The sequence below is a fragment of the Bufo gargarizans genome, chromosome 4 (genome assembly GCF_014858855.1).
Source record: "Bufo gargarizans isolate SCDJY-AF-19 chromosome 4, ASM1485885v1, whole genome shotgun sequence".
Classification (NCBI taxonomy): domain Eukaryota; kingdom Metazoa; phylum Chordata; class Amphibia; order Anura; family Bufonidae; genus Bufo; species Bufo gargarizans.
The window spans coordinates 193,373,074-193,397,900 of NC_058083.1; the positions used below are offsets into that span (position 1 = coordinate 193,373,074).

At 46.4% G+C, this 24,827-nt stretch overlaps 1 protein-coding gene across 12 annotated transcripts in view; it reads right to left on the minus strand.

Annotated features, from left to right (window-relative positions):
• OPA1 (OPA1 mitochondrial dynamin like GTPase) overlaps window positions 1–24,827 on the minus strand; it is a 143,449-nt gene that overhangs the window by 70,088 nt on the left and 48,534 nt on the right. For 7 of the 12 annotated variants that reach the window (XM_044288767.1, XM_044288762.1, XM_044288766.1 and 4 more), the window contains 6 exons: window positions 16,108–16,218; window positions 14,900–14,953; window positions 14,017–14,121; window positions 10,796–10,882; window positions 9,980–10,093; window positions 5,924–6,004 (listed from right to left, as the gene is read on the minus strand). In XM_044288767.1, the coding sequence (XP_044144702.1) occupies window positions 5,924–6,004; window positions 9,980–10,093; window positions 10,796–10,882; window positions 14,017–14,121; window positions 14,900–14,953; window positions 16,108–16,218 (552 nt within the window). The remainder of the gene's footprint in view (window positions 1–5,923; window positions 6,005–9,979; window positions 10,094–10,795; window positions 10,883–14,016; window positions 14,122–14,899; window positions 14,954–16,107; window positions 16,219–24,827) is intronic. The other 5 variants (XM_044288769.1, XM_044288768.1, XM_044288765.1 and 2 more) reach the window with 1 other exon arrangement.

Here is a 24,827-nt window from a genome sequence, read left to right on the forward strand (position 1 = left end):
CATCCAGGTACGATAGTAAATCCGGGAGGAAGAAGACTTCCCCGGACTGATCATGGTCCTAACCACTGAATCCGAGAACCCCATCTTCATCAGGATGGCGGTTTCAACAGTCACGCCGGTAAACGAAGAGACCGCAAATTCCGGTGGAAGAACGGGCCCTGAGACAGTAGGTCCTGTCTGTCGGGAAGAGGCCATGGGGCGTCCGCCAGCAACCGAGCCACGTCCGAAAAACCACGCGCGGCGAGGCCACTCTGGGGTGATGAGAACGGTCGGAGTCCCTTCCGCCTCGAACTGGCGTAGACCCTTTGGTAGGAGAGGAAAACAGAGGAGGCTGAAGTCCTGCCACGGAGACACCTGCGCATCCATCCGTACGCCTCCGGATCTCGGGCGCGAGCCAGGACCACTGGGATCTTGTTGTTGAACCCGGACGCCATTAAGTCCACATCCGGACGGTCCCATCTGTGGCAGATTTCTTCGAACCCTTCTGGATGCAGAGACCACTCGCTTGGATCCACCGTGTTGTGGCTTAGAAAGTCCGCTGTCCAGTTGTCCACTCCTGGAATGCAAACTGCTGACAACACCGGAACGTGCGTCTCCGCCCACGTCAGAATTCTCTTCACCTCCTGCATCACCATCCGGCTGCGGGTCCCGCCCTGATGGTCGATATAGGCCACGGCCGCGGCATTGCCCGTTTGAACCCGCACTGGGAGGCCCGCAAGGAGAGAGGTCCAATAGGAGAGAGAGAGCGGAAAAAATCGCCCTCAGTTCCAGAAAGTTGATTGGAAGGCGAGACTCTGCCGCCGACCAAATTCCTTGAACCGTGCGAGACTGGAAAACGCCCCCCCCAACCCAGGATGCTGGCATCGGTGGCGGCGATCGTCCAGGAGAATGCGAGAAAGGAACTCCCCGACCTCAGGTTCATCGGGAACAGCCACCAAGGGAGAGCTGCCCGAACCCGCTGAAAGGTAAAGGATCTCCTGTTGCGCCAGGCGAGTGTGAAACTGGGCATATGGAAGGCCTCGAAAGAGGCTACCATAAGACCCAGGACCTGCAAGTATTCCCGAATGGAGAGGCACGGGGAGCGCAGCAGATGCGACACTGCCCCCTGGACCTGGGAGGACTTGAAGGCTGGTAGAATACTTTGGCAGCCGAGGTGTCCAAAATCACCCTCCGGAAGGAGAGCCTCTGGGACGGGAAGAGGCAGCAGTTTGGGAAAGTTACCAGCCAGCCGAACCGTTCCAGGGTCTGAACAGTGATCCGGACGCTGTCCGTGGTCTGCGGTAGAGAGGGGGGCCTCTATCCGGATATCGTCCCGATAGGGCAGCAAAGGAATGCCCCTGGTACGAAGAAGCGCCATGAGCGGTCCAGGACCGTGGCAAGGACCCGCGGGGTGGTCGCCAACCCGAAGGAAGGGCGACAAACTGACAGTGTCGACCCATAATGGCGAAGCGCAGGAATCGATGGTGGGATTCCGCAATCGGGACATGTGATAGGCCTAGGAGCAGCAGGGCGGGCTGACTGGGCCCTCTAGTGCCGGGAAGGCTGGTGCAAAGGAAGGCCTCTTTGCGGGCGACCTGAGACCCCCGGCGGAGGAAGCAGGCGACGGCCTACCAGATGAGAAACGGCAAAAGGCATGCAGAGATGAACTCGTCCAGCTGATCCCCATAAGGTCTGGAAACCCCAAAGGGGAGATTAGCAAGGGAACGCTTGGTGGAGGCGTCAGCGTCCCACACCTTCAATCAGATCTCTTCGCGCTGAGTGACAGAGATGGCCAACCTGCGGGCAAAGAGGGAAACAATGTCCCTAGAAGCTTCGCAAAGAATCTTAGAAGCCTGAGACATCTGGAGAACCAACTCCAGTGTGTTAGTAGCCGCATCTCGTACCGCCAGTTCCTGGTGGTGGTGTTGTAACCACACCGAGAGAGCACTGGCTACCCCTGCTGAGTGAAAGGTAGGTCACAGGGACGCGCTGCCAGCGAAAAAAGGACCTGGAAGAGAGTCTATGCGTCTGTCTACAGCATCCTGGAAAGAGGAACTGACTAAGACAGGAAGGGCCACATAATTGGCTAATCCGGCCACCGGAGGATCCACCTTAGGGGGAGGAGACACCTCTCCTCGCCGTCAGCAGGGAAAGGAAAGTATATTCATGCGCTGGGTGGTCGAGAACCTTATTAAGACTACCCCAGGCCCTGGACATGACCGCGGAAAAATCCCTCATGGACCGGGAACATGGTAGTCTCCGACTGCCTGGACGGAAAAAGGGGGAACTCCTGACCAGTGGAAGGAGGAGAATCCCCTTGGAGAATAAAGGTGTCTCGGACAGTCACCACTAAGTCAGCCACCCTGGTGGAGAGCTTAGGCGAGGGGTCCCGCTCCATGACCTAATCAGAGCCGGAAATTCTCCTTCAGACTTGCGCTCCCTAAGGGAGGGGAGAGTCGCCCGAACGCGCCTCTAGACGAGGGGGGGGAGAGCCAGAGCCATCCGAGGAGGGATGCTGCTGCTCACGCTCCCTGTTAGTAGTCGGGCGTCTTCTGTGGAAAACCACTTAGAGAGGTGGTTGGCGTCACAGGATTTGAAAATGCCCTATAGTCCAAAAAGGACCTGGCTCGTCCGAGCCGGATAATTCTCCTTCGGATTACTCTCCCTAGGGAGGGGGAAGAGCAGTCCGCAAGCGCCACCGGCGAGGTGAGGGGGGTGGAGAGACGGAGACATCCGAGGTGGGATGCTGCCGCTCACGCTGCCTCTTCGTAGTCAGTCACCCACTGTGGGGACCACTGAGAGAGATGGAGTCGTTAGCGCCACAGGATTAAAAGACATGGTTGCCTTGGCGACTAAGACCAATTTAGCGGCCGCGCTGGACATGGCAGATGCCCAAGCGGGGACCGCAGGCCCCCAGGGACGTGGAGGAGGGGTGGAGGAGGGGGGTAAGGCAGGGATGCAGGTAATACTTATCTGCTCCTGCAGATCTTCTCCCTCGACTCCAGGACCAGCAGGGATGCACCTCTTCAGGCGTCTGACTCCTTGTCCAGGAGTGCAGTGTTCTGGTGGAGGGTGGCAGCAGGAGACCCAGTAGCTGGTGGGATACCGGAGCTGCAGGTCGAGCCCGGATCCACTTGTCTTCTTTGGGGGGCAATGGAGGCAGCCAGGCAGCGTCCAAGGACGGCAGCGGGCATTCCACGGGGGACCAGGAAGGCGCCATGCCGACCTGTGTCCCCATCTAGAATAATGTAAACAATTTTTGAAGGCTGAAAGGGGTTTTGAACTCAGAAAGCCTGGACATGGGGCAGCAGCAGCAGTACCACTGAGCTACCAGCTTGCCTGGCACAAAACGGAGTAGAGTGATGAGGAGCTGCACGGCCATGAGCAAACAGAATCTCCGGTGTAAGGAGAGTCAGATCGGCATGCCGAGGCTCCGCCTCCCCGAACGCGTCATTATGGCGCGAAAAAAGCGCGCGAAAATAAGCGCGCGCACGAAAAATAAGCCGCGAAAATAAGCGCGTGCGCGAGAATATGCGCGCGAGAAAATATGCGCGCACGAAAATATGCGCGAAAATATGCGTGCGCGAAAATATGCGCGAAAATAAGCGCACGCGCGAAAATATGCGCGGAAATAAGCGCGCGCGCGAAAATATGCGCGAAAATAAGCGCGCGCGCGCGGAAATAAGCACGCGCGTGATTTCAACAAACACCACGTGGAGGCGCGGCCTGCCGGCGGGCGCTGAGGGAGCGCAGCAGCCAAGGCCCGACGAGAGAAGCGCTGAAGCCCACAGTTTAAGGGGGAAGAGATGCCAGTACTCCAGTGCCAAAATGAAGAAAGTGCCCCATCAGGATCCTTCTTCAAGCTCACCCAGGTAGCCACAGACAAACAGACACAGAGGGAGGGGGAGGGATTGGGCAACACTTATCTGCTCAGCATGCTCCCTCGATGTCCAGACCAGCAGGGATGCGCCTCTTCAGACTTCTGACTCCAATCCAGGAGAACAGTGCTCTGGAGGAGGGTAGGCAGCAGGCGTCCCAGCAGCTGGTGGGATGCCGGAGCTAACAGGTCGAGCCCGGATCCACTTATCTTCTTGGGGGGAAATGGAGGCAGCCAGGCAACGTCCCAAAGACGGCGGCGGGCACTCCACGGGGGACCAGGAAGGCGCCATGCCGACCTGTGTCCCCATCTAGAATAAAAATAACAAAAAGGAGTAGAATCAGAGAGTGTCAACCTCCTTCACCAGACACTAAGCAAAGACTGAGTTCCTCCTGGTGGAGTCTGGGGGTATAGCCCGAGGAGGAGGAGCTCTTTCATTTGCATAGTGTCCCTCCTACTAATACCTCTAAGCTATACCCATGGTCTGTGTCCCCCAATGGAAAAAAGCACGAGAAATAAAATTTTTGTCACTGCGGCGGGGCGGGCGTGGGTAAACGCACGTGTGGGCTACCGATCAGGCCTGATCGGGCAAACACTGCGTTGTGGGTGGAGGGTGAGCTAAGGTGACACTAATACTATAGCGATACGCTAATCAGCAAATCAGTGACTGCGGTGCGGTGGGCTGGGCGCTAAACGATCGCTAACTACCTAACCAGGGGGCCTAAACTATACTAAACCTAACCGTCAATACCAGTGAAAAAAAAAGTGACAGTTTACACTGATCCCTTTTTTTCCCTTTCACTAGGTGATTGACAGGGGCGATCAAGGGGTTAATTGGGGTGATCTGGGGGCTAAGTGTGGTGTTTGGTGTACTCACTGTGAACTGTGCTCCTCTGCTGAGACCAACCGAACAAAAGAATCAGCAGAGGAGCACAGCAGCCATTTAACACCTTATATTTATAAATATAAGGTGTTAAATGGCCTGTGATTCGTTTTTTTTAAAAATCATCAGCCTGCCAGCCACGATCATTGGCTGGCAGGCTGATGATGTAACCCCCCCCCCCCCCCCCTCAAACTTTTGCCGGCCCACGATGCGCATGCGCGGGCCGGCTGTGCCCGTCATCTCGCGTCTCGCGAGATGACGCATCGCTGCGTGACTCTTCCTGACATAGCCGCCTCCGGACCGCGATCCTGCGTTAGGCGGTCCGGAGGCGGTTATTTATAAAAAAAATAAAAATCCCAAATTTACAGAAAATTTTGAAAAATTAGCAATTTTCTAAATTAGAATTTCTCTGCTTTGCACTGCTTTATCACCTCCTCTCCCACTCATGGCCTGACTGTCGCTGTCAGGATGCCTGGCTCTGAAATCTCGTGCATGTGCTGGCAAGACTTTATCGACACATGCACAGTTCATCTCAGGAGGCTTAATTTGCAGCAAGATGGCAAATTTGACTGATAAATTTAGCGGAACGGATGCGGTCCTATTTATTTCAATGGGGCCACAAATGATGTGGACAGTACACTGTGTGTTGTCCGCATCCATACTTCCATTCCGCAGCCCTGCAAAAAATATAAAACATGTCCTATTCTTGTCCGTTTTGTGGATCCACAATTTGTGGACCGCAAAACAGATACGGTCATCTAAATAAGCCCCAAGGGCTTTTGAGTCAGTTTGCCATACGCACTGGGAATGTTCCTGGTGCATGTGTTAATCATATCTATTGATCCCCATTTCTCCTAAGGAAGCCAAAAGAGTGTCCTTTTCCCTCTGCAGGGATGGTGTACCAGAGATCCAGTTAAGCAAAAAATACCACCACACAGCATTCATTTTTTACCTTGGAACCTAGGGGTGACAAATGCCACTATATGTCTACACAGTGGCATCTGTGGGAGGTAACCCCCAGGAATGTCTCAACTACATTTATTCCAGTAAGATGGTTGCTTGGATTATTTTGCTCTGTTAGTTACATACGAGTTTGTTCGCCTGTTTTCCAGTATTGCTATACACAACACATAAAAACCATTGAAAATTACACAATATGTGTGGTTTGATTTAGAATGTCTTACATCAGACTCTTTGGTGAGATCAAACTCCCGAGAGCTATCTTTAAATATGGCAACATGGTGGGGACCTTCACTTAAGGTGACCTGCAACAACATAAGAAAAAAAAGAATGAAATACATACTGTACTATTAAAAGTGTAGGTTCACCACCGAGAGCCCACAGTCTCACTTCAGCAAATGGCATTTATCATGTAGAGAAAGTTAATACAAGGCACTTACTATATGTATTGTGATTGTCCATATTGTCTCCTTTGCTGGCAGGATTAATTTTGTGGTGGCCGGACCGGAGTCCTCCAGCCACCACCTTGTGGGGCTCCGTTCTCGATATAGGTGCGGGTCCCACTGCTGGACAAGCATCTACAAAACAATAGGGGCATATCCTAGCGATATGCCCCTATTGTCTGTGAAGAGACAATCCCTTTAATTTTCTCTACATGATAAACGCTGAAATGAAACAACCCTTTAAAGGACCCTTTCCAGTTCCAAATGGAATAATTCTTGGGCTTTTTTTTAAATTTAATTTAATTTATTTTTTATAATTGTGCATCGTGTCACATGTTATATATATCCTCCTCAATATTTATAAACCAATAGACAACTGAGTGCTGCCATTTCCCTTGCCAAAAGGGTTGATCCCCTGCACACTGCTCCGGAATTGGTATATGATAGGGAATATATTTACTCAAGAAGACATGTCGGGAGAAGTGGCAGTGGCAATAAGTCTTTTTTATTATAACATTAAAAGGTTTGGCCACATGTTGGGGGGTTTTGGCAAACCTCCCCTCCTGGCCATACCTGCCAAAAGGAAGCATACTTACCTGCTCCCCACTGCTGGTTCCTGGCACCTTTGCTCCCCAGCCGCTGGTGCCTCGCTCGAGTCCTCCACCATCAACATCCTCACCACTGCAGCCAATGAATGGTGGCAGCAGTGACCTGTTCGCCCTGGGTCATGTCAGGTGATACAAGGAGGCAGGTCACCGATGTGACCAGTCATTGGTTGCACTGGCGTCAAAGTGGATGTTGACAGCAGGGGACCTGACTCAGGCAGCCAAAGTTGTAAAGCAAAGGATCCGGGAATCATGCTTCCTTTTGCATGTTTGCCACCCAACCCCCCAAAATGTAGCCAACCACTATAATTATATATGTATTTACATGTGGTATCTAAAAGTATATTTGGCTCCTAAACCTTTCAGTTTAAAGGGGTTGTCCAAGTTATATTTATTGATGACCTATCCTCAGGATAGGTCATCAATATCAGATCGGCCGGGGTCTGACACCCGGCACCCCCTCCGATCAGCTGTTTGAAGAGAAGGAGTGCGCGGTGTCAGCGCTGCCTCCTCTTCACTGTTTACCTTCTAGCCGTTGCATCTGCAGTGGTGAGCAGGTGTAATTACACCCAAGCCGTCCCATTCATTTCAATAGGAAGGCTTGGGTGTAATTTCTATTGTCGCGCGTTCCCACTAGGTCTATGTGCTGGAACGACACGTTCGTAAAACGCTCAGGTGAGAACCATGCCGATAGGGAAGCATTGGTTTTTGCCTGTTGAGCGTTTTACAGCGCGTAGGAACGCGCTGTAAAACGCTCAGGTGTGAACCCAGCCTAAAAGAAATAGGTGCTTAAAAGACATAAGTGTTTGTATAGTCAGAAGCTACAAAACACCAGTGCTGACCCTAAGGGCTCTTTCACAAGAGGGTGTGGAGTCTGGAAACCACGCTCCGTGTGTGAGCGTGATCCTCCCTTCTGGACACTACTCGCTTGCAGGAGCGCACGACATTATGCCGATGTATAATGCCATGTGTCTCTGCAGGACTTTCTTTCTATAGGATCATACTGACATAAAGCTGTCACTATGAGTCTGTAACAATAAGGTCAGGCAAAGACACACAGCATTATAAATCAGTATAATGCTGTATGCTCCTGCAAGACGAGAAATGTCCAGAACGGAGCGTGATTTCTGGACTGCACACGCTTGTCTGAAAGAGGCCTTATAGGTCTTTCTAGAAAACTGTATCTTCATTATCAGGTGCAACTCCTTGCAAGCTGCCCCAAAAGTAGACGGGACTTCTACATCAGGAACTAAGCCTGGACCAGTGAGCTTAGACTGACTTAGCGGTTATGCATTGTGTAGACGTTATAATTTTTCTATGATGAATGTTCGGCTTATCTACTATTCATGCACTAAGCAGTCTCTTCAGTGTTGTGGGTCTTCCATGACACAGCTTGCCTAGGACATAATAATAAAGTACCGTATGTGTACAAGGATTTATCACTAGGTACAGTTTCTATTATCTATTGTTTTTGTCTGTCTTGACATACATTAGCTATAGGATATGGTAGACAATAGTCTCATTGTTAGTCCATGACATGTATTATCTATTACAATTAAAGGCTATAGACACTTTGGGGAGGATTTCTTTTCAATTAGTCTTAAAAATGTTCAACAGTTTTTGTTCTATAGCTGTCACTTTCAATAAATCTGCAAAGGAGCTGATCTGATAACCTGATCTGTACTTTCCCGACAGCCCAGAAACACTCTCTGATAAGAACTTAGCTATAATGAGGGTTTATGAGATGTCAGGAGTTCAGAGAGAAGAACTACAGATTGAGTTGTCAGAGCAGCTCCCTGACAGATTCAGGGAGCAGAAAGCAATGGTCTACACTGAAAGTTATAAATGTAGAGCAAAAACTGTTGAATATTTCTATTAAAGACCAATTGAAAAAAAAAAAATGATGCTTAGCCTTAAAGTAACAAAATGCTATAATGAAGAAATAGACTTAAGGGTACTTTCACACTTGCGTTTTTCTTTTCCGGCATAGAGTTCCGTCACAGGGGCATTATACTGGAAAAGAACTGATCAGTTTTATCCCCATGCATTCTGAATGGAGAGTAATCCGTTCAGTTTGCATCAGGATGTCTTCAGTTCAGTCGTTTTGACAGATCAGGCAAAAGAGAAAACCGTAGCATGCTACGGTTTTCTCTCCGGCGAAAAAAACTGAAGACTTGCCTGAACGCCGGATCCGGCATTTTTTCCCATAGGTATGTATTAGCACCGGATCAGGCATTCAGAATACCGGAATGCCGGATCCGTCGTTCCGGCATGCGCATGCGCAGATCGGTAAAAATGAGAAAAATGTACAAGACGGATCCGTCGGTCCGCATGACAAGCGGAGAGACGGATCCGTCCTTGCAATGCATTTGTGAGACGGATCCGCATCCGGATCCGTCTCACAAATGCTTTCATTCAGCGGCAGATCGGCGGATCCGGCGGCCAGTTCCGACGACGGAACTGCCCGCCGGATCACACTGCCGCAAGTGTGAAAGTAGCCTTAAAGAGATTGTCCAGCCTTTATAAGTGACAGCCTATCCTCAGGGTAGACCATCACTAGCTGATTGGTGGAGGGTCCACCACCCTGCACCTCGCCACTCAGCTGTTCATATGCAGCTCCGTCAACCTGGTAGTGGAGGGGGCTCGTTACTACAGCTGCGACCACTGACTTCAATGGGTGCAGTGCTACAATAACGAGGCTGATGAGATACTGATGGCCTACTTCATAAGCCCCTTTAAGCTACGGAGCCCTGCATACATCTATCTTTTCCCAATATATTGTTCTCCCTCCCCCTAATCCTTGTAAGATTTGCATCATTACACTCAAGATTAGTAATATATGAGTTTCTCGGCATAGGTTGGTGAGTTGGGTTGCTCTCATCATGCTTGCAACCCGCAGACTCAAGAGTTTACTAGGGAGACATATTGGGGTCCCCACAGGTGTACTTTACCATACAACATATTTTTTTTTACATGATTAATGAAACATTATGTAAACATTAATAACTGGTTCGGTGATTTGATGCTACATATAAACCCACTGTAGCCTCCAACATGCACTCTGCATTGTGCCAGCCTACTGAATGCAAATCAGAAAGAAGTAAGGGGCAGATAAACAGAAGTATGACTGCAAGATGAGACAAACCACACTAATGTAAACAGGGTCACTGAAACTGTTCTGTGTTTACTGCGGCATTATCCCATGGGCTTTCATCTGTGTCATTATACATACCTTAACTGGAGAACGAGTCATCATCTCACCAGATCCTCGAGGGAAGATTCGAGCTTGTGCTATCATTTCAAGAACACTGGTCTTCCCTGCGCTTTGGTCACCAACCACAATGACCTGCAAGACAACTGGCAAGTCAGACAGTGCTTAAAGGGAGTCTGTCACCTTCAAAATCCATTATAAAGTAATTATACCGCCATGTAGGAGAAGTGCCCTGAAACATAACCAAATCTTTTTTGTAAAAACCTGGTGCTCTAATCCTGATAAACAATTTATTTTATTTTTATGCAAATAAGCTTTTCAATGCAAAATGCGGAACGCACACTGCCAGTATCCGTGTTTTGTTGATCCGCAATTTGCGCACCGCAAAACATTTACGGTCGTGTGAACACACCCTTAGGCTGAGTTCACATCACTGTTATTTTTCCGTTCTTCTGATTTGTCAGAAGAACAGAAAAATAAAGAAAAAAACGGATCCTGTGCATCATTATGCACATCTGACATCCGTTTGAGCCATTTCCATCTGAGATCCATTATTTTAGAAGGAAAAAAAAAGTACTGCATGGAGTACTTTTTTTCCCCATCTAAAATAACGGACGTCTGACAGAAAGGGTTCAAATGGATGTCAAATGTGCATAATGATGCATAGGATCCGATTTTTTCTTGACGGATCAGAAGAACGGAAAAAAACAGTGATGTGAACTCAGCCTTATTCTCCTTCATGGAGGCAACCAGTTAAAAAACAAAACAGATTTACAATATAAAAACATGAAACAGTTCTGTAAGAATCTGTATGAGCTAAGCAGGCCAGTAACATACCCTTGGTAAGTGGTCTTGAGTGTTATAGTTGACGTCGTAGTCAGACAGGATGTCTAGCACCTCAGAATACATATCAATCAGGGATTTCTGAAACATAAGTGGTTAAAATGATTACTGCCCATATCTATTTCGTCAGTCTTCCTACTCTGCACATACAGTAAGCTACTAATACACATACTGTATATAATAGGTTGAGATAAAGAAAACACAATCATATGACAAATTAGTGCCAGCGCAGGCAGTTTTAATGAGAGAAGGACTTCATGTATGCCATCTACACTGTACCATTAGACCTCAACACTAGATGCTCCCCATTCCTGACAAAATATGGGGAGGGATTTTAAATGACTTTTTCCAGAATTCTGGGTTCAAAATAGTACTTAGCAATTTTTGGGAGTTACTTGTGCAAAAATTTAGCAACTTTTTGCATTTGTACACCACCAGTTTCAAAAAGTGGGTGGTTATGTGGGTGTGATTAATTACATTAAAAGGGTTGTCCCAACTCGCCATTTCTACAGCGGTATGGGACTAAGCGCCAACCTCAGGAGGCCAGCCTTATGGATATAATCGAGTGAATGGGCGCTACATAAAAAGTGTAGCACAGGAAGCTATGCTGTTTCCATTACTTAGAAGTTTCAGAAGCAGAAAAGCTTGTTCTGTTATGGTGTCTATGTAGTTCCTATTCACTGCAGTGGGAGATATGGTAACAGCGGAGCACTGGCCCATTCAGCAGTTTCCTTAAGTCCAGCCACCTGAAGTCAGCACTTAGTCCCATCTCCTTGTGGGAACGTTGGGATGGTACAATCCATTAAAATAGTTGCACTCCAGATTTTTTTTTGCAAAAAACTGGACTAGCATTCTAGACAAAAGTGTTAGTGGCAGAGATGTGGCAAATTGAACAATGTGCAACATTTGACAAATTTAGTGCAAAGTAAACCAACACAGACACCAGCAAAACTGACTTTAAAGGGATTCTGTCACCTTGATTTTAGTGACAGAGCTTTTAACATCATCACATCAGTCTGCTCGTTTTGTATTAAAATATACTAGTATTACTACCCTAAGTGTTGCCCTTTGTCTAGAAAATCGCTTTTATTAATATGGTAATTACCCGAGTAAGGGGCTGTCCCTCCGGCCGTTGGAGCCCAGACGGGCCCCTTCTCCTGGAGCCCAGCACCGCCCCACTGCTAATTAATTCACTCCTCATTGCCGGCTGGCGCATGTGCAGTGCGTACTGTGAGGCCGATTCCGGGTGCTGACATGTGTATCCACGGAATGTGTTCGCTGAGCCATAAGCTTGCGCATGCGCCATGGATACACATGTGAGCACCTGGAATCGGCCTCACAGGATGCACTGCACATGCGCCAGCCGGCAATGAGAAGTGAATAAATTAGCAGTAGGGCGGTGCTGCGCTCCAGGAGAAGGGGCGTGTCTGGGCTCCAACGGCCGGAGGGACAGCCCCTTGGGCTCCTTACTCAGGTGATTACCATATTAATAAAAGCGATTTTCTAGACAAAGGACAACACTTGGGGTAGTAATACTAGTATATTTTAATACAAAACGAGCAGACTGATGTGATGATGTTAAAAGCTCTGTCACTAAAATCAAGGTGACAGAATCCCTTTAAATATAACCTAAATCCTCCTCCTCCCATGTATATATAAAAGAGTCCTGCACATTACAGTCCTGCAACGCTAAATAAATGTAGACACATTCTAAAATGATGAAATTTCACTTGTCAGAGAAACCAATGCTTTAAAAATGAAGTAACTCTGCAATTAGTCATAATTTAAAATGTTTTTACTGTGAAAAATTTAAAATGTTCTACCATTTTGTGTCTACAGCTCCTATGCAGATTTGTACATCTCCATGGTAACAGACTACACATAAATTCAGTGTAGTCTGATGCTGCAGGCATACTATCTTCTCCAATGCCTCATTCATGCGTCAGTGATGGTGAGCCAAAACCAGGTGCGGCCCTAAACACAGAACAGATCTTTCCCTTATACCTTATGTCTGTGGAGGCTCCAGTCCTGGTTTTGGCTCACAATTATTGAAGGAAATTACTGACCAAAACACTGACGTGTGAATGAGGCTTAAGTCCTCGTCTTCTTGCTAATATACATTTGTTAAGTTAGCTAGAAGTAGAGGTTTTCGATGGAAGTGAATTAAACAGCAGAATCCATGTAAGAGGTGTAGACACAATGATAACATTTTCTTCTTAGTCAAGACTAATTTCACTCTTGCCATATATTTCATTTTAGATTCATTTCGGCAGATGCAAACAATGCTTGATTGGACCTGATGTTGTCTGTTTACTATTCTTAGTGTAAAAAAAAAAAGTGTCAGAAAAATGTTTAAAAAAAAATGTGTCCCACTTAAAGGGCTTCTGTCACCCCACTAAAGTCTTATTTTTTTTTGGGCTACTTATAATCCCTATACTGCGATATATCAATCTATAATGCTATTACTCATTTTGGTTCAGTAGTTAATTTAAAAAAAACAGACTTATAATATGCAAATTACCTGTCTACCAGCAAGTAGGGAGGCTACTTGCTGGTAGCAGCCGCATCCTCCTTTCATAAAGATGCCCCCTCGGCCGCTTGCTCGGCCGCTCCTACCTCAGCGCGCCTGCGCCGGGTGTAGATGTGACGTCATCGGCGCAGGCGCATTGAGAATGGAGCAGCCGAGCGAGCGTCCTCCTCTCAGTGCGCCTGCGCCGACTGAAGACAGGTACGGCGCAGGCGCCAGATTTTGAATGCAGACAGGGCCAGCAGAGGACAAGCGCGTTCGCTGGCCCTGTCAATCAACATGAGGAGGAGGCGTCTTTATGAAAGGAGGATGCGGCTGCTACCAGCAAGTAGCCGCACTACTTGCTGGTAGACAGGTAATTTGCATATGATAAAAGTCAGTTTTTTGAATTAAATACTGAACCAAAATGAGTAATAGCATTATAGATTGATATATCGCAGTATAGGGATTATAAGTAGCTCCCCCCCCAAAAAAAAAAAAAGACTTTAGTGGGGTGACAGAAGCCCTTTAATGGAATACAAAGCGCTACTCACTTTACCAAGTACATTTATACCCCTCGAAAGAAGTGGTGCAGGGATTATGCCATTTTTTTATTTTAATGAATTTACAGCAAAAAATTGCCATAAGTGCACATATATCGGACACAATTTTGGGTAAAATTACACTTTTCATTGGCGACCTACATTACCTTGAGATTCCTGTGATGAATGCCTTTATCATCCCTTTGAAGCAACAATTTCCGCAGATCTTTGTTTTCTTTCTCAAGACGTTCAAGAATTCGTTGGTACTTTAACTAAAAGAAATAAAAAATACAAAAAAAATCTGAATTGTGACAGGTTCTCTTTAACCTCAAAGTGCTATACCCCACCCTTTAGTCATTCAGAATGCTTCCCAGAATTCAATACCTATGCTATGAAAGGGGTTGACAATCCCTTTAATTCAAGATACAATGCATACATTTATAGCTACAAGCAAAATAAAAGTCAGCATGTGCGTATTAACCCCTCAGATCTGTTAAAATCACATCTACGCTGTGGCTACTGTAATACGCTGCAGGTTTTCAACATTCAAATTTTAATGGAAAACCCATGGCATAACCGCCTCGTGTGAACACACACTAATACAGCCTCCTCCCCTCCCTGCTGACGCAAAGATGGAGCAGAAAGAGCAGATGATGGCAGCATGGTGTAGACAGCAGCCAAGAGCAATGTGCTGTTGGATCTATCTCAGAAGCTGCACCACAGCCAGCTATGTACAGGAGTTGCCCAGACTCTACTTCAGCATGATAATAGGACATTTTTAATGACTAATAAAGTTTGCTTAATTTTGTATTTAGGAAGTAACTTAACAATAAAATATGTCAGTGCAGATGTGTCTAACTATAGCCTTTGTGTTTTATGTAAATTAAGCCAAACTACAACACATTTATACAAAACCGGCAGTGTGTGTTGCTCTTCCAAATTCTGGGGCATTTACATAGTTACACTATATTTTCAGAATATAAGGCTAGCATGCATCAAACATCCAGAAAAAGGACTGGAAATCTTCAGCAATAAATGCAGAATACCCACCTGGGTTTGCAAAAGTTCTTCCTGCATTTGATCAACTTTCTCCTTGTCTGTAGCCTTTAACAGTAAATGTGAAAGTTATAAAATAAGCAATGAACAACTTAATGACTCTAAAATACTTAGACATCTCAGAGGAGCAGGAAAGATCTTGGTAAGACTTTAGAGGGGATATGCTCACAGGTTCACATTAAATAAAAAAGAGCAATGTCAAATTAACACTTATTGGACTATTAACTATTTACATTTTATGAATTATCTTCCACCACGACCAACACATTTTAGCGTGCTCCTAACAGCATGGTTCACTGCCACAAAGTCCCAATTATCTGCAGGTCTATGTATAATGTATATTTCTTGATCCATATAAAACCATCAACGCTAAAGCCATGGAATCATGTGATCACACAAGAGACATCTGAGATTATATTACTTACTCACCAACTCTAAAGGGGTTGTCTCACTTCAGCAAGTGGCATTTATCATGTAGAGAAAGTTAATACAATGCACCTACTAATGTATTGTGATTGTCTATATTGTCTCCTTTGCTGGCTGGATTCATTTTTCCATCACATTATACACTGCTCGTTTCCATGGTTACGACCACCCTGCAATCCATCAGTGGTGGTCGTGCTTGCACTCTATAGATAAAAGTACCGCCTCTCTGGTGGCTGGGACTGTGGGAGCGCACATAGGCTAGTGCTTTTTTCTATAGTTTGCAAGCACCACCACCACTGATGGATTGCAGGGTGGTCGTAACCATTGATACGAGCAGTGTATAATGTGATGGAAAAATGAATCCAGCCAGCAAAGGAAGCAATATGGATAATAACAGTATATTAAGTGCCTTGTATTCACTTTCTCTATATCTCAAATGCCATTTGCTAAAGTAAGACAAGCCCTTTATTTAAAGGGATCACTATTTTTTGGCTGTAAGTGCCCAAAACAAATATATAACTGCCTTTCATGGGACAACTATTGACCATAAATATGAACTTTACTGTAAAACAACTCATACAGTTATAGGAAAGTTGTGTGCACGTGTTTACTGCAATTTGTCACACAATTTTTCCATTTTTTCCTAAAGGGGGAAAAATGGAAATTACAGGTAACTGAAATAATTTTGGGTCTGACATTTCACATGGACTTGTATGAGACAGGGTCACAGTGCAGTTCTAGCCTAAGCTTGCATCCAACGTCCTAAGACCCATCACCTTGCGCTTCTGCTGTGTGCTGCCCGTGTTAATGTTTCCAGCTGCCCTGCGTGCCTCCTCTTCATGCTGCTTGAGCTGCTCTTGTAAAAGAATGAGTTCACCAAGCAAACCCTGCCATGAGTTTACAGAGAGAGATAGAGACGGGGTGAAGGTGAGGAACAAAAACTGCGATGGGTGCAAAATGAAAAAGGTGTATAAACAAAGGCAAAACGACAGACAAATGTATAGAAGCCAGACAGACAAGGGGCAAAGTATAATGTATACCATGAGCTACTAATAGAGAGGCAAGATAGGAAAGAGGACACTAGAAATCAAAGACCATTTTCCCCTAAAAGTTAAACATAATGTGGCTGCCATTAGAATCCCCATAGTGGTTTTTACCCAGCTGTCTCAGACTCCAGAATGGTAATTAAAGGGGTTCTCCAGGAATTAAGAAAATGAAAATACTTAAATATTATTTTATTATAAATGAATTCCCAAAGGCCTTTCATTAGTTATAATAGCTTGTTTTGTCTAGGGAGCAATCGTCAGTGGAAATAAAATGGCCACCGTCCTATTAGTAGACACAAAACCTGTCCTAATCACACAGCAGGACAAGTCACTTCTGAGCACTGAGCTAAAGAGCTGCCTCATCCTCCTCTCTGCTCTACTTGTCAGGGGTCTGGTCCTGAATACAGATAAGATCTTCAGCTGAATCTCTGAGGAGACATGATGTACATAGAGGAGGTGGGGATGTGGATGATTAGCAGCAGCTATTATATGCAGTCCCTATTACCATAGCCCACAGTCTGCCCTGTAACTTCATGTCTCCTCATGATCTCCATTCCCTAGAGAATTAGCTGAAGATCTTATCAGCTGTATTCAGGATCATAGGGGGTCATTTATTAAACTGGTGTAAAGTAAAACTGGCTTAGGCTACTTTCACACTTGCGCTTGATCGGATCCGTTCTGAACGGATCCGATCATATTAATGCAGACGGAGGCTCCGTTCAGTACGGATCCGTCTGCATTAATAACTTTAAAAAAATTCGCAAGTGCGCAAGTAGCCTGCGCAGATCCGTTCAGACTTTCAATGTAAAGTCAATGGGGGACGGATCCGCTTGAAGATTGAGCCATATGGTGACATCTTCAAGCGGATCCGTTCCCATTGACTTACATTGTAAGTCTGAACGGATCCGCACGCCTCCGCACGGCCAGGCGGACACCCGAACGCTGCAAGCAGCGTTCAGCTGTCCGCCTGTCCGTGCGGAGGCGAGCGGAGCGGAGGCTGAACGCCGCCAGACTGATGCAGTCTGAGCGGATCCGCGTCCATTCAGACTGCATCAGGGCTGGACGGAGGCGTTTGGGTCCGCTCGTGAGCTCCTTCAAACGGAGCTCACGAACGGACCCATGAACGCTAGTGTGAAAGTAGCCTTAGTTGCCCATAGCAACCAATCAGATACCTCTTTTCATTTTCCAAATGAAAGGTGGAATCTGATTGGTTACTATGGGCAACTAAGCCAGTTCTACTTTACACCAGTTTGACAAATGACCCCCATAACCCCTGACAAGTAGAGCAGAGAGGTGGATGAGGCAGCTCTTTAGCTCAGTGCTCTGAAGTAACTTGTCCTGCTGTGTGATTAGGACAGGTTTTGTGTGTACTAAAAGAACAGTCGGCATTTTATTTCCCCCGATGATTGCTCCTCAGACAAAACGATCCATTATAAGTAAAGAAAGGTATTTGGGAATGTATTTACAATAAATCAATATTTTAGTTTTTTCATTTTATTAATTCCCAAAGAACCCCTTTAAGCCTCGTAATATCCCTGGATTCCATATCCTTATATTAAAAGGTAACTAAGAAATTGGGTCTGGGTGACAACCCAATGTAATGACGCTCAGTTACCAACAAACATTTCCACAAAACGGAAAGAAAAGAAAATGCTAAGATATATTTTCTTTCTTTTTGGGTTGTTCAAATCACAGTTCTGACATGTCGACCATCAGTAGTCAGATAAAGAAAGGTAGTGTCTAAAAATATAAATCACAAAACCACCACCACTAAAACGTAACTTATTAATAGTCAATAAAACTCATGACCCCATATAATGTAATTTCAAAAGGCAGAGTTGGGACAAGAATCAGAAGGCTGCCCCCTAAGGTACTTGGACCCTGCCTAAAAAAACGAATAGCTGCCCCAATAGGGATGGATCCTGGTTTTTTTTTGGGTTGTCCAGTCACCTACATAAAATAAAAAAATAAAACGATAAAAGCAGTAATATTAACCTTACTGGTTCCCAAATGATCCAATTCCAATACTTCTCTGCTGCCTGCTGTAGACCAGTAATCACTTAATCAGGAAATCAAAATCTGCGTGTCCACTGCATGGACCAAACTAGTAGGCGGAATCCTGTATTAGCAGGTACCATACCTGATGAAAGCAGAGGTTTGTGCCGCAATGCGTAGTAGTCAGTATCTACCAGCGACAGAGGTGAGCCGCAAATTTTTATTTTTTGATTATTGGTTACACAAACGTATTTGGTTACTGATCCAGAGAGTGGGCTGTGCAGTGGTGGATGTGAGACTAAGGCTCCAATCACACGTCCTCAAGAATTGGTCCGCACCCGTTACGCAATTTTGCAGAACGGGTGCGGACCCATTTATTTTCAAAGGGGCTGGAAAAGATGTGAACAGCACACAGTGTGCTGTCCGCATCGACACTACCGTTCTGCAAAAAAATAGAACATGTCCTATTCTTGTCCGCTGACAAGGACAAAAAAAAAGGCATTTCTATTAAAGTGCCTGGCATGTGCAGTCCGCCGGTGTCCGTGTTTTGCGGATACGCAATTTGCGGACATGTGAATGGAGCCTAAAGCCTCTTGCACACGAACGCATTTTCATTCCGTTTCCTTTTTTTTTGCGGACCGTATACGTGTATACGGGTATACATGTCCTATTATTGTCCGCATTACGGACAAGGATAGTACTGTTCCATGAAGGGCCAAGTGTTCTGTTCCGCAAAATACGGAATGCACACGATGTCATCTGGATATTTTTGCAGATCTGTTTTTTGCAGACCGCAAAATACATACAGTCGTGTGCAAGAGGCCTAAGAGGAAAAAAACTGATTTGTGACTTTTATATTGCACTGTGCCTAAATTTGGGAGCAAGTGGTGTCTCTACGCCGCCCTTGCCACTTTACGGAAAGGGGAGTGGTAGGGGTGAGGTGAGAAACTAAAGAAATATTAAAGGGCGTCTTTCACCAGATTTCGAAGCATTTATCTAGCTGGCATGCGAGATGTGCACGTCGGCTCAATGCAACGATTTTAGTCCCATTTCTTTATGTGGGTTTACTGTGTAGATAAAGAAGGGATCTTTTATCATATGTAAATGAGCCACTGGGTGCAACGAGAAAGGAGCTTGTTGCACCCAGAGGGCTCCACTCCCTGCCTGTTTTGTCGCACCCCCACTGCTAAGAGTGACAGTCCAGGCAGTAAATACATATTCACACCTGGCCCAGAAGTCTTGCAAGAGCGCTTTCGGCACGCACACTGTACAAGAGTGGAGACCGCCATGTGCACATCTCGCATTTCAGCTGGATTAACCCCTTAATGGCCAGGAAATGTAAACATTTCTTTACTCCCAGGGCTCCCAAAGCCATAACTTGTTTACTTTTTTCATTAACATAGCCGTGTCAGGGCTTGTTTTTTGCGGGATAAGATGCACTTTCTAATGGCACCATTTACAGTTGCATAAAATTTGGTAGGAAGCGGGAAAAAAAAAAAAATAAAGAAGCCAAATGGAGTGAAATCACTAAAGGAAAAAACACCATTCTGCCACAGTTTTATGTTTTAGTTTTTTTACACCATTTCCTATGCAGTAAAACTGACCTGTTACTTTTATTCTCCAGGTCAGTTAAATTATGACAATACCACAAATGTATAGTTTTCTTTTCATCGCCATATTTTGACCCTTATAACTTTGTAGTAGTTATGTGTACGGAGCTGTGTGAGGGCTCATTTTTTTTGCGGGGCAATTACTTTTCAATGAGACCATATTTCATTTTTTTGTGGGTGGTGAAGCAATAACAAAAAAATGGCTCATTAGCAATTTTAACAATTTTTTTTTCCGTTTCGCTGTCTGCTGTACGGGAAAAATGTTCTTACATTTAATAGTATAGGCATTTTTGCACGTCACAATACCAATGATGTGGATATTTTATTGTTTACACATTTTATTTACATTTTGGGGATAGGGGCGATTTGAATTTTTATATTAATAAATTTTCTTTTTTTTTTTTACACTTTCTTTTTTATAGTTTCTGTAGGGGACTAAAACAAACAATCATATCATAAGAAAAGGGTTAGCATTGGAGTGTATGAAAAATACACTTTGGGGGTCATTTATGACTAGATATACGCCACTTATGAGGCTTATATCTGGCGCAGATTCTGTCGCACCATTTTTAAATGCCCAGGCACAGACTTAAATTTACATTGGGCAGTTGGGAAAGGGTTAAAGCTCATAAATCTGGTGACAGATGCCCTTTAATAAAATAACTTCCTGATTTGAAACTGTCAATTCTTGTCGATGTATAGGGCTGACCTCTACATTTCTACAGCTAGAGGAACACTCCAGAAAAAATGGGTACACAGTGTTATGCCTGAGGGTAAGTGAATGACACGGGGTGCACATCAGTTTCCTCAGGAGTGACTTGCAGACATGCCATAAATAACGATGCAGGGAATACCCCTATGTTACAGTTACTGCAAGGATTGCAGGCAGGGTGCATACTGCTAGAGTGAAGAAAATATAACATTTCTGAAAGAATACAGTAATAAAGGATTTATTCATTCAGTTGCGTTTTAGTTTGTTTTGGATTTCGTCACAGGCATGCAAATCTACCACCACAGAAGGAGCGCAGGATGTAAAAGATGTAAGCATAGGCAAAATCCTTAAAGACTGTCACCACTTTGTGTAGGAAATGCAGTAGAACACCTCCTCACAGAGAGCAGGCAAATAATTTGATGGATAGATTGAGATTAGAAAAACGCAAATCACAGCGGCGCTCATTATAAATTACCGTAGGTGTCATAAGGAACATTTCAAGACCACAGCAAACAAATGGGCACATATCTATGACTGAAAGAGAACATGTACATATACAGTGGCGTAGCTAGAAATGACTGGGCCCCACTGCAAATTTTTTAATGGGCCGCCCTCCCCCAGTAATTTTTTCGCACCCCCTTCCTTTCATGCCACCCCCATTCCTGTGGCTAGTAAAGCTTGCTCTCTCAGATCAGGCCCGGCAGCTGTTCCATCCGTTTTATACACTGTCTATACTGTCACTGTATATACATTTCATTGTGTAATACTGTTGAGGGGGCCCTTACAAAATCTTTTAGTCCTCCTCCTGGAGGGGCCCCAAAGCAGCTGCTTCCCCTATAGCTACGCCCCTGTACATATACACACACTCATACATTAAAAAGGGACAGATCAGAACACATATAGGGCACAGGTACCCTTGAGGAAAAATCTATAAATCAAGCTCCGTGTAGGATCACACCACCATTTTATTTTCTGTTCTTCTGATCAGTCAGAAGAACAGAAAAAATAAAATAAAAATGGATCCTTAAATTTGTACTTGGATTGTGAGCCCTATTGGGGACAGCTTGATGGTAATGTCTAAAGCGCTGCGGAATACAGTAGCGCTATATAAATGCATAACACAAATACATTTTGAGCATCTGTTATGCTCATTTGGCATCTGTTTTAGTTACTTCAGTCTGAGAAATGTTATTTTAGACAGAAGAAAAACGTACTAGAAATAACTGTGTGATCCCTTGTGGCCTCATTTTATACGGTGCGCTTTCTTGCATCACCACAAATGAGGATTCAGAGAAATGTTCATTGGGTTCACCAACCCCCAAAATTGTCTTATGACAGAGATAGCAGTTACGCCTGAGTCTTGGGGCCTTAGGGGGGGGGGGGCCCTCTGCCACAGAAGACACCAATATTATAAATGGCACAATAGGTGGGGGCCCTTTATAGATTTTGGTCCATCTCATCAATCATACTACAAAAAGGAGATTTTTTTGTGAAACTCACCTGTAAAATCTTTTTCTCGTCTTTTCCATTGGGGGACACAGACCATGGGTATAGCAGTATGGTATAGTAGGAGGGACACTATGAAAATACAAAAGAGCTCCTCCTCGGGCTATCCCCCCCCCCCCCCCCGACTCCAACAGGAAGGAACCCAGACGTTGCAAAAGCAGTAGGAGAAAGAGACTTGAAAAAATAATGGAAACCATCGGACCAAGCCGTAAGGTCCAACCACAAACAGAAACTGAATTGAAAACCCCTCCTGCAACAGGCAGAATGGGTGAGAGTTGTGTCCCCCAATGGAAAAGACGAGAAAAAGATTTTACAGGTGAGTTTCACAAAAAATCTCCTTTTCTCGTACTTTTTTCCATTGGGGGACACAGACCATGGGACGCCCTAAAGCAGTCCATGGGGTGGGAAAAAATATCAGCACCGCCAGGAGGAACGTCCAACGGTCAAACAGGAACCACAGCCTGCAAAACCCTGCGGCCAAAGACAGCATCAGCCGAAGCCAGAGAATGCAACTGATAAAACTTCGTAAAGGTATGCAAGGACGACCAGGTGGCCGCCTTACATAGCTGAGACGCAGAGGCAGGATTGCGCCTTGCCCAGGAAGCCCCCACCGCCCTAGTGGAGTGAGCGGTAAACTGAGCCGGAGGAACCCTACCACGAGCACGATAAGCCACGGAAATGGCCGAGCGGATCCATCGCGCCACAGTAACCTTGGAGGCCACCAGACCCCCTCAGGAATCACAAAGAGGGAATCTGAACGGCGGACGGAAGCGGTAGCTGCGAAATACACCTTCAAGGCCTGAACGACATCCAGGAAATGCAGAGAGCGTTCCTTGGGGTTTGCCGGAGAAGGGCAGGACCAGAACCTCGTTAAGGTGGAAGGGGGAGACCACCTTGGGCAAAAAGGAGGGAACTGGACGGAGCACAACCTTATCCTGGTGAAAAACCAGAAAAGGCTCTTGACAGGAAAGAGCAGCCAGCTCCGACACCCGTCTGATGGAAGTTATGGCCACAAGGAAGACCACTTTCCAGGTGAGAAAAGTCAGGTAGACCTCTCTCAGAGCCTCGAAGGGGGCCGACTGCAGAGCGCGCAGGACCAGATTGAGATCCCAAGGAGGCAAAGGGGGAACATACGGAGGAACCGAATGTGCCACCCCCTGGAGAAAAGTCTTCACAGGACCCATAAGAGCAAGGGACCTCTGAAAAAAGACTGCCAACGCAGAAACCTGACCCTTCAGGGAACTCAGCGACAGTCCCATCTCAAGCCAGGACTGAAGAAAAGACAGCACCATCGGGACGGAAAAGCGAAGGGGAGGGAACCCCGAGTTCTCACAAAAAGTCAGGAAGGCCTTCCAGGTACGATAGTAAATCCTGGAAGCAGCAGCCGATTTCCTCGCACTGATCATGGTTCTAACCACCAAATCTGAGAACCCCCTTTTCAGGATGGCTGTTTCAACAGCCACGCCGTTAAACGAAGAGACCGTAAATTGGAGGAACAGCGGGACCTGAGACAGTAGATCCTCTCTGTCGAAAAGAGGCCATGGGGCGTCCGCCAGCATCCGAGCCACGTCTGAGAACCACGCGCGGCGATGAGAACGGTCGGAATCCCTTCCGCTTCGATCTTGCGTAGAACCTTCGGTAGTAGAGGAAGCGGAGGGAAGACATAGAGGAGACTGAAGTCCGCGCGTCCACCCCGTACGCCTTCGGACACCGGGCGCGAGCCAGGAACACCAGGAGCTTGTTGTTTAGCCTGGACGCCAACAAGTCCACATCCGGACAGCCCCATCTGCGGCAGATTTCCTCGAAGACATCTGGATGCAGAGACCACTCGCCTGGATCCACCTTGTTGCGGCTTAGAAAGTCCGCTGTCCAGTTGTCCACTCCTGGAATGTAAACTGCTGACAACACCGGAACGTGCGACTCCGCCCACGTCAGAATTCTCGTCACCTCCTGCATCACCATTCGGCTGCGGGTCCCGCCCTGATGATTGATGTAGGCCACAGCCATGGCATTGTCTGATAGAATCCTCACCGGGATGCCCGTAAGGAGAGGAGTCCAATGGGATAGAGAGTGGAAAATCGCCCTCAGCTCCAGAATATTCATCGGAAGGCGAGACTCTGCCGCCGACCAAACCCCTTGAACCGTGTAGACAGGAGAACGCCGCCCCAACCCAGGAGGCTGGCATCGGTGGTGACGATCATCCAGGAGAACGGGAGAAAGGATCTCCCCGACCTCAGGTTGATCGGGGACAGCCACCAAGGGAGAGCTGCCCGAACCCGCTGAGACAAGCGGATGCAATCGTCCAGACCCTGAGAGGTCTTGTCCCAGAGGGAAAGGATCTCCTGTTGCAACAAGCGAGTGTGAAACTGGGCATAAGGAATGGACTCGAAAGAGGCCACCATAAGACCCAGGACCCGCATGCATTCCCGTATGGAGAGAATCGGGGAGCGCAGCAGATGCGACACTGCCCCCTGGATCCGGGAGGACTTGGAGACTGGCAGGAATACTCTGGCGGTCGAGGTGTCCAAAATCATCCAAAGGAAGGGGAGGTTCTGGGACGGGAGGAGAGAGGACTTTGGGAAATTGATTATCCAGCCGAACTGTTCCAGAGTCTGAACAGTGATCCG